At 38.5% G+C, this 10,604-nt stretch overlaps 1 protein-coding gene across 5 annotated transcripts in view; it reads left to right on the top strand.

Moving 5' to 3' along the window:
- asap3 (ArfGAP with SH3 domain, ankyrin repeat and PH domain 3) overlaps positions 1-10,604 on the top strand; it is a 33,857-nt gene that overhangs the window by 2,279 nt on the left and 20,974 nt on the right. For 2 of the 5 annotated variants that reach the window (XM_084097545.1, XM_084097544.1), the window contains exons 1-2: positions 2,226-2,643; positions 7,582-7,654. In XM_084097545.1, the coding sequence (XP_083953671.1) occupies positions 2,518-2,643; positions 7,582-7,654 (199 nt within the window). In that variant the 5' untranslated portion in view covers positions 2,226-2,517. Of the gene's footprint in view, positions 1-189; positions 356-397; positions 712-2,225; positions 2,644-7,581; positions 7,655-10,604 lie in introns of those variants that run through there. The other 3 variants (XM_084097543.1, XM_084097542.1, XM_084097541.1) reach the window with 3 other exon arrangements.

Here is a 10,604-nt window from a genome sequence, read left to right as displayed (position 1 = left end):
CTGTGTAGGGAGTGTTATAGTTGTTTTTATGTCTTCATGCCATTTTTGTTTGAGTCCTACTCTAGTTATGTGTATAATCCCGCTATCTTCCCTCTGTATTTGCTATCTTCTCTCTTTTGCAGTGTTTTAATGTAAACGTGGCCTCCCTGGGCTGACAAGACAGGATAAATGATCTTTCTCCTGTTCTAGAGTCAACAGATCTTGGCAGTGTGGATGGGAGGGGCTGCTGTCTGCTGGGAATCCTTCTGGTCTGAGCTGTAACCTTTCCTGGAACACGCCTCACAGCTAGATCCAGCCCCCAGACACATGCGATTGGCTGATGTTGAAGAAACAGAACAATGGTTTACAGACAAAGGCCAGTAAACATGCCGCACATTGTGGCCACAGCAATTTTTATTGGTAGTGAGGTGGAGAAGATGAGGAAAAAAAAGGGATAAACAGAAAGGGTGGTCCAGAGGGCAGACTAGTCCTCGCCTAATGAAGCTACTTGCTTTGTCAAACTTTGTCTCATACTTCCTTTCTCTCTTTCACCCACTTTCCTTCTTCTCCCCCAGAGTGACGTCCACCCAGTTAAATGCAACATCTCTGCTCAGACTCTTTCACAAAGAGGGGCCATGGCCAGGGGGAGAAAGAGAGCATTGTTTGGCCACAAAACCACCATTACATCAACAAAAACTCATGAAGCTATACAGAATAAAGAAAACACTGTGTGTGAGTGAGGGAACGCATTGCGTTTGGGAGGACGGGGTGTACTGTACTTTGCAGAAATTAAGGTTACTAAACCAAGTTAACTTCGTTCATTTGGGTTTAGTTATTTTTTGAATGATTAATGTCATGTTTACTTACTTGCATGTCTGAACCAAGTTAGCCAGTACCTGTATCTACTGTCCCTCACAGTATAAACCCTTGTTCATTGTAAAAAATGACTCCATTTTAGATAGAGACATGGATACTTTTAACTTAATTGATTAATCAGGTTTACTTTAAATTTTGACTAAATCCTTAAGGAAAAATAAGAAGAAATGAAAGCAAATGCTATTTTCATGCAGACAGAGTCTGATGTAACAGGCCTTATGACTCTTTAAATGGTCTGGAGTGTCTTTACATGCTTTTATTTGCAACTATGAGGAACAAAATGCATTATGCACTATTAAATTCTTGTACATTCCTAAGGGGATAAAGTCAGAGATGATACCTGACCAGCACATTACATCAAATGTAATAGTATACTGTATTGTTAGAGGCTGATGGGGTGTACAGCTTTTCAAAGGCTATAAGGGAAGAACCAATAAGCCATGCAGTAAAGGTGGATGAAACATTTCTCAGTATCTGTCTTATAAACAATGATTGTTATTCAGGACACCATGGAATATAAGCACAAAGCACTGCTGCTCTGGAGCAACAAAGATGCACTATTCAATCTGTCTTTTCAAATATTAAGGCTGCAAATGATTGGAAAGGGTGCCAATTGTGTTAGTGAAGCAATCTTTTGAATTTGTTTCAGGGGTGGGTTTCATTTAAACTTTAGACTGAAACAGATGAAGCGTGTTCATTCATGCACACGTAGTGTGTATAAGGAAATGTCTTATCTGCATTGTCACCTTAATAAGAGGGAAAGTGCACGCACAATCCCTTTCAATGGCGCCACACCATTTAAGGTCTGCTGATTGAAGTGCACAATGCACTGAACAACTTTATATACAACCAGATTACAAAAAGAAGCAAAAGACAAAAACATACAGGAAAGCAATTAAAACACGTCCAGAGTTATGTAATTTACCAAAAACCTGTCACCTGAAAAGTTAGGAACTCCTATGAAAAAGAAGTGCACTGTGGACTCATTGTGTCAAATCTTAAAAGTATATAGCCTTTTTTTTTCTTACTGTACTTGAAGATAATGTATTAATAAGAACACTAACCATATTTCAAAGACAATATTTCATTATGAAATTGCATATAGATGTGTAGGCCTACTTACCTCTTACTTAAGTGGGTCAATTAACACTCTTAAGTTCAAGTAGTCTTGTTATAAATTTAAACTATAATACATTTTAATTTAATTTTAATTAACATGCAATTAAGTGTTCATTGATGTATGTTGTTTCATTCTACGAGCCACAAAATGAATCTAAAAACCTTTCTTTCTCTGCGCGCTCTATTCATTTCGTCAGTGAATAAAAACATTCCCACGTGATGATGGAATGACTCCCTCCCCTCTCGCTCACAGTCTGGACGCGGCACGCGCTATTGAACGCTCGCGCGGCACCAAGAGGGAAAAAAAAGTAGACCGAGCGCGCAGTGAAACTTTACCGACTCTCTCACACGGCGGAGCACAGAGAAGATCCACGTTTTCGCGCTTGGTTGCAGATATGAAACGTTTATTTCCCCTGCTTTGGCAATCACGCTTACTTTTGGATTTAAAGGATTTAATGGAGATGCACTTTGCTTGATCTTGAGGTGTTTGTTTTCACTACGTTTGCTGGGATTTTAATTTCCTCGGTTGGTTCAGTTAAAAACATGCCGGAGAAGATAAGTATATCGGATTTCGTTTCTTTGGCGAAAGAGGACCTATCGTCCCCGGGAAGCTCTGGATTTCAGTCTAAAATGAGCGACTGTCGGAGCACCGTGGCCACACTCGAAGAGGTAAGGGTGTTTACCTGTGTGCAGGTGGAGGAGGACAACACCTGAGTGAATCCCTGTCCTTCAATCTATGTGAAAATCTCTTGACACGGGAAACATTTTACTTGTACAGATTTCAAGATCTTCTAATATGAGAAAGATGGTATTATTTTGAATTTAGCCGAACTTAATGAAAGTTTTGTTAGCAGTCTGCAGTTACTTCGCAGGACAATAAAATGGTCCATCTTTTAATTATTAAATTGTTTTCAGTCAGGGCGACCTTTTGAATCCATAACAATAATTTATCTGAGGATAATCTGGGGAAAGACTAAATGTAATTTTACACATCTGGTTGTCAAGGTTAGTGGTCCATGTCCATATACAGAAAGGCTATTATAGGTAGGCTAATGTGAACTAGGCTACTTGTCTCTTCTAAGACACCAGTGTGAACAACATAACTGACCTTTTGCCTTTTAGTAACCTGTTGCAATCTTTTTCTAAACACTAGTGGTTTGAATGCCTCATTGCACATTTATGGGCTCGTGTTGTGGTTAGGAGACAGGGGATGGCAAAGGAGTCACAACAAGGAAAACACAGACTGTTTTCAAGTGCTTAACTTGCTCAGGGCGCTAGGACTTGTTGCAGTGAGACTGAAATTACATGGGCACAAACACAGAATAACCCCACAGTTCTTAACAACTGCATCATTTCATTGAGGAATAGTGTTAATATAGATAATTAAAGAGAAGTAGGATTGATAACAGAGTCAGTACAGGTCTTATAAACCTAATGTGGGTCTTTAGCTGCCAGCTCATCTACAGGCATTTTGTGTGGAAATTGATTGAGAAAAGAGAAACTGCCAGTAAGTAATAACACTGGGCATGTCGGGACAGTGGAAGCCTTTCATTTATTTACGCCTTTTTCATGGGAAATGGTTTCAGGAACTGCAGTTCTCTACAGCAGTGGTTCTCAACCAGGGGGCCAGGACCCACTAGGGGGCCTCAAAAAACTTCCAATGGGCCACAGGATGATTTAAAACTATATGTATAGGCTATACATTGTTAATAATATAGGGTAATTCCGTGTCAAATCAAGCAAATTTCAGAAATTTCCCCGGCTCAAATTTTTGATTTTGGTAATATTTTTTCTGAAGAAAGACAAAGATAAATAGTGACGAAAGCCAAAATATTAAAAGTCATGGATGTATATTTAAGACAAGAAGCTACATAAATTCATCAACTAACCATTCAGAAACTTTCATTGAAAGTTTTTAAATTTTCATTGCATTTCTGTGTGAGTGCAAGCTGTTGAAGCTCCGCCCTCTGTGCCGGGAGCAGCAGATCATTTGCATTTAAAGGGACAGACACAAAACGGTGCGTTTTTGCTCACCCTCAAAAATGTACACTTTTAACATGCTATATAAAAATATCTGTGGGGCATTTTGAGCTAAAACTTCACATACACACTCTGGGCACATCAAAGACATATTTTGCTTCTTGTGAAAAGGGTATTATACTACCCCTTTAACCAATTGACTCAAACGAGTTTGGAATGACATGAGGATGAGTAAACTGTAGTTTTAGAAGTAAATGATGAACATTTGTAGTGAACTATCCCTTTAAGCAGCACTTGGAAACTTGGTATTTGTGGTAATATCCTTTGTTCAATTCTTTATGATTAGCACAGTAAGAGAAGACTGGAAGTTACTTCATCTTTCCTTAAATGAGTCAGAGATGTGTGGTAGTATTTTTTATTTTTTTATTTTTCAGGATTATAAATTCAGTCCTCAGTTCCTGATGGCGCGGATATGACATGTATGTCCAGGTTACTTGTGCAAATATATCAAGTTGTGAGTGTGTTACAGTCTTTTCTAAAGCTTCAAAGTGGTGTTTAATGCCCAGGTGCAACATATGTTTGTGTAACTGAGTGTGTTTTTAGGAAAGTCAGGGTTTGAAGGCTTGTTTGGGTTTGAGAGTCAAAGTTTGCTTATGTTTCCATTTGCTGAAACTCTGGCTAAGGCTGGCAACATGTTGAGTGATCTGGAGGAGGAGGCCACAGATAGAATGAAACCCCTGGAATTAAATTGAATTTATACTTGATACTCAAATTAAAACATAACACTTAGTTTGTTTATGTTTGTATTTATGTGTGTGTGTGTGTGTGCAGATATGATGTATTTATGGCTGTCCTCACTCCCTTTGAGCATAGTATGATCCTAACAGGATCACATATCTAGTGTCATCAGTTCACTGGGGCTACAGTGACTGGTGCTTGAGTTTATTTGGCTATAGGGCAGGGCTGTCCAATCCTGTTTCAGGACTCAGAGGGTCACTGTCCTGCAGAGTTCAGCTCCAACCCCAATGAACCACACCTGAACCAGCCAATCAAGGTCTTACTAGGCATACTAGAAACTTCCAGGCGTGTGTTGAAGCAAGTTGGAGCAAACTCTGCAGGACAGTGGCCCTCCAGGACCAAGTTTAGACACCCCTATGCTAGGGCATTGTGTTTAAGGGGCAGTGAACCTTATAAAGTGCCCTAATGTTGCCATTCTGCTGCCTCTCTGGAGCTCATAAGGTTCCTAATTATGATGCCAGTATTTCTTGTTCCATTAATGCAGACATATGGAATATTTGTTTGTACTGATGTTCATAATACCATTATTCATAAGAATTGGTGGAAAAGACTAGATTATGATCGAGCTTCTCTTTTTAAAACTTCGTTCTACACTACAAGCCACTAATGAACAGTATAGTACTCTGAAGTTATCTAAGGAGGCAATAACTTTTTAAAAACATTTCAATCAGATGATTTCATTTTAATTGATTGGTATTTATCTGGCACAAAAACAGTTAGGAGCATGATTGGAGTTACAGGATTAAACTGAACACAATTTAGCAAACTAAATTATGTAACCAAGTCAAAAATTGTGATGTACAACAGTGTTTCACTGAATATGAAACTGCAAAAAAAGTCAAATGCTTCACTGGGCCTTAAAGAAACCAATGAATCGTTTTAGTGAATCAGTTTGTTCGGATGGTAAATCAAAGCTAATTATTGTAGTTTCATGAAACGATATGTAAAAACAAGTCCTCTATTGTTCATTTGACATCCATCATGTGGTTTAAGTCCTCTCCAAACCCACACATAACTTTTGAAGTCTAGATATAGTGGTGATGAAACTTTTTGAGAAAACTGTTATCCTGAGATGACCACAAACATGCTCAATAGGGCACTTTCAAATGTGTTTACTACGTACTTAAAATGCATACCTTTTTTTTTTGGATGGCACTAGATGTGTATGTGGGAAGTGTCCTTTTGATGACGTGGTTTGTCCTCCCTCTGTTTCATCAATGTTGTTTAAAGAACACTTGATAAATAGTTTTGCCAAAAAAAGGGGAAAAAAGAAGCACTGCTCAGGGTTTTCCTCATATTAGGAAAAACTGGAAAATGAAACGAATTCACGAGTAAACTGAGGAAAATAACACAAGGAAGTAAAATAACACAAGGAAGTAAAAAAATGCATATAGCAGGACATAATGTGTTTCTCTGGAAGAACCTGCATGCTCAGACATCTTTGGGTGTGCACAAACAAGCTTTTTCTTTAAAAAAAGAAGAATGTAGATTTAGGAAATATTCTGATTCTAATGTAAACTAGAAGTCATGTGTGTGTCATCTGTCTGTCTGTGTCTAAAAACGTTAACCTATCTGGTGTTCAGCGTGTAAGATTCTGTTATACATCACTGCATCCCATAAGTCTGGGATGTTGCCCAAAAAACTACAGGCAGAAATAAAACAGAACAGAACCAAAGAATGCTTTGTCTTGACACGGATTTATTAAGCACTGATCAGACTAAACAATCTCTTACAGACAGCAGCAGACGTCAGTATGTGAACTCAAGTTGGTTTAAAACTCCTTCATTATGGGGTTACACCTGGTCACTTCATGCGTTTTCTCTGATCGGATCGCTATCCTATCGTGAAACGACCAGGTGTCAATGCCCTCCGAAGCACTTTTAAAAATTCAGTCACTCAAACCACTTCAGGATGTTTGAGACTCATTCCAAACGAAAGTGGACAAGTGTAAATGCATCTGGTTGTTGAAAACAAATATGCAAATTTTGTTCTCCTCCCAAAATGTAAAAAAATAAATGTGTGAAAACATGTTAGAGGCTATATGACATGTTAGATATGAATCATCATAAGATCTAATGTCAAAGTAGTGTGACTAAATAACCTTACCAGTGCTGTTGCCACACTCTCTCCTATTGCGGTCTTTGATTTTGGACATAGCTGATGATAAATAAAATGCAGTTCATATCTGTTGCTTTCATTGACGGAAACTCACAAACTAAAATTTGCATTTAGTGCTGAAGATCTGATTTCTATCCGTTTTGCGGAGACACATTTATGTGGCCAAGTGTAAATGGAACTGTTTTAACAAATCAGATAGTTATCCCATCAGTATAAACACATGAAGTGACCAGGTGTAAACAAGCCTTATGATATACACATTCAAGTTTTATGTTTACATTGGGGAAAGACTCTTTCTGACCAAAGAGGTAAAACAACTGATGTGATCCTAATAGACCAAATCACTCAATAAACCAGTGATATTTGAACTCAGTGAACTAAATTCCCACGGAGGTGTGTCTCTTTCTGTCTCTTGCACTAGTTCTTCTTTACTGTAAATAGTGTCTGTTCTGAGTCATTAGGAGATGTTGTATTTCGTAAGGCTTGATTCACCTGTGCTTCACAGGTTCTGACATCATCACAGCAGCTATTCTGACACTTGACAACTATTCTGATGTTTTTCCTGTAAGAAATGTCAAGTGTTGCCCCGCAACAAGATAAACATGTTTGTGTTTTTGTCAATGATTAATTTGAAGAGTGTAGTTGGTGTTGAGGCCAGTGATGAATTTCTATTCTAATGTCTATTCTCATTTCTCTGTTGTCTTACGCCAGTCTCTAGAGCAGGACCAGATGTCTCTACAGAGGATGAAGAAAATTGTGAAGGCCATCCACAACTCTGGACTCAGTGAGTGCACAGTCTTATATTCTTGGCGTTTCTTTTGTTAGTTTGTTTAATTGTTTTGTCTAATACAGTGATTCTTTACCCTTTTGGCCCCCATTGTCCACAACAATTTGTGAAGGCCCAAAACTCCTAGTTTCTGTCATTCCAGAAGTTTTAAAGGACAATTCCGGTGAAAAATGAACCTAGGGGTAATTAACACATGGTTACCGAGTCGACCGTTCCCTGCGATGCGTTTTCATGATAATCGAATGTAAAGAGTTTTATCTCTAAAAACAGATTAGCTTATAACGCTAGTATATGGGGCACAGAGTAAGTACAAGTAAATCGCTAGTTAATACCACTAGTGTTGTCAAAAGACCCGGTACTTCGGTACCAAGTCGGTACTAAAAAAATGTAAACGTCACGGTACCAAGTTTTCTTAAGTACCGGTGGTACCGAGGACCCGTTCAAACCCGGTTCCTTGATGCGCATGCATGCACTGAGCGCGTGCAGTTGCGCGTCCTCTTTATTAAAGCGCTGAGACATGGCGACCGGCGGTGCTGCTGATGTGGTGGCTGTAAATCCACTTGTTGATAAGAAAGGAGGAAAGAGACACTTATGGAAATATTTTGGATTAGGCTAATGTCACGTTGCCATAAGTGGCCGTTCACATAGCGCGTTTTTTGCAGATTCGTTATTCCAAATCTCTCATATTAGGAGCGACGCGGCGCGCTCGTTTTTCCGGTTTTTCCAGGAGCGCCTATGTTCATGTTTGCATAGCAACGACAGACGCCACGGGAGAGAAAGCGCTTGTGGAAAGGAGAAACTTGTCGATCTCCGAATGCAACGTTACGTTACTGTACATGAGGAGATGGAAAGCTTGTAAAGATTAGTTCCATATAAATTCACGGATAATTTGTTGTTTTGTCGTTAGTGAAAATCAATATTGACCTTGTATTTGAAAAAGGATCCTCATATAAAAACAATAGGCCTACTAAAATTCAGAGTAAGTTCGTTCGCATTCGGAGATCGACTATTTTTGAAACGGTGCGAACTGCGCTCTCCATGATGACGAGGAAGTATCAGCAAAGAATTTATCGATTTCTAGCACTTTGGTACCAAAATTGGTACCGAGAACCGTGGATTTTCACTGGTATCGGTACCGAATACTGAAATTTTGGTACCGTGACAACACTAAATACCACTAACAAGGCTCAAAATAGCCTCACACTAACACGGTAGCATAATGAGGGTCCCTACATGCAAACCGAAGCATTGAGAACTTTGTAAGTGTACAGACAGTTTAATAAGAAGATACTTTATAAAGACAGTACATTACGCGTTTACAGCCATTCGTCATCTTGGAAAACAGTCTCGACTAATCGAGTCACAAACACCGTGCTAAGTGAGCTGGTCGATAGGAATTACGTTTTTTAAATTATTTTTTATAATACTTTGTATTTATTTATTTATTTTCTCTGTTGCGTTCAGTGCTTTCTTCCGGAAACAACGGACCATATGAGATTCCAAGTCACAGTTCACCTCACTTAGCACGGTGTTCGTGGCTCGACTAGTTAAGACTGTTTTCCAAGATGGTTTCTGCCTGTATGCGTAATGTACTGTCTTTATAAAGTATCTTCTTATTAAACTGTCTGTACACTTACAAAGTTCTCAATGCTTCGGTTTGCATGTAGGGACCCTCATTATGCTATCGTGTTAGTGTGAGGCTATTTTGAGCCTTGTTAGTGGTATTAACTAGCGATTTACTTGTACTTACTCTGTGCCCCATATACTAGCGTTATAAGCTAATCTGTTTTTAGAGATAAAACTCTTTACATTCGATTATCATGAAAACGCATCCCAGGGAACGATCGACTCTGTAACCATGTGTTAATTACCCCTAGGTTCATTTTTCACCGGAATTGTCCTTTAAGAGCTGAATTTTCTTCAGGGATCCCATTCTTTTTTATCCAATGAATTTATTTTATTGTTTATAATTTACTGGACAAAGATTAAGGATAAAGATTTTACACACAATTTCTGCCCGATTTTATTAATTTACATGACTTTTCCAGGTCTAGAAATCACACTTAAAATTATGAAATCATTTTAATGCTTGTTTTGTCTTATTTTAGTCATCTTGAGGACCCCTTAGAAGTTTGCTGAGGCCACCTAGATAACCACTGGTCTAGTACATAAGCAAAAATATGTATTTTTAGAGATCTTTAGGAAGTCTGGTTCACTATCACTCCCAAACTGTTTTAACTGATTTAAGCCTCCCAGACTGTTACATCACCGTCAGCTCATGCTGGCATAAACATGCTTAATTAAATTACATCAGATGTTGAAGTATGTTTAAAAGCTAGCAGAATTTGTGGAAAAAAATTAAACACATTTCCCTAAAAAATACAGTGAGGTCATTCTTAGACTCTCTCACTCTCTCAGTCACACAAATGAAAGATGACAGTAGTTGGGGCCCAGACTTGCATTGACTTCAAAACTACTAATAAGTAAGTAAGTAAGTAAAATTTATTTATACAGCGCCTTTCACAGACTAGGTCACAAAGCGCTTTACAATAGACAATAAAACATAATAAAAAACAATACAGATACCAAACAGATACAATTTTCAATATATAAAAGGACAGAGATTACCCAAAAGCTAACCTGAACAAATGAGTCTTCACTTGTCCCCTAAAACTGTCCACATTCTCAGCAAACCTAATACTGGTTGGCAAAGCATTAGTCTGGGTATAGTCTGGGTGCCATAGCGGCGAAGGCTCTATCCCCACCTGTCTTTAAACGAGTGCGTGGCGTAGATAGCAGATTTTGGTTATTAGACCTGAGAGACCGGAGAGGGATATGAAGATGAATTATGTCAGCAAGATAATATCTATAAAAAGAGCAGATTTCCTGTTTTTTACACTGAGTCAGAGTGTAACAGCTACTGAAACTTGCTTCACTGTTTTTATGT

This window comes from Abramis brama (assembly GCF_963993115.1).
Source record: "Abramis brama genome assembly, chromosome: 21".
Lineage (NCBI taxonomy): Eukaryota > Metazoa > Chordata > Actinopteri > Cypriniformes > Leuciscidae > Abramis > Abramis brama.
Note: the sequence above shows the minus strand (reverse complement) of the source record. Positions and strands in the feature narration are given on the sequence as shown.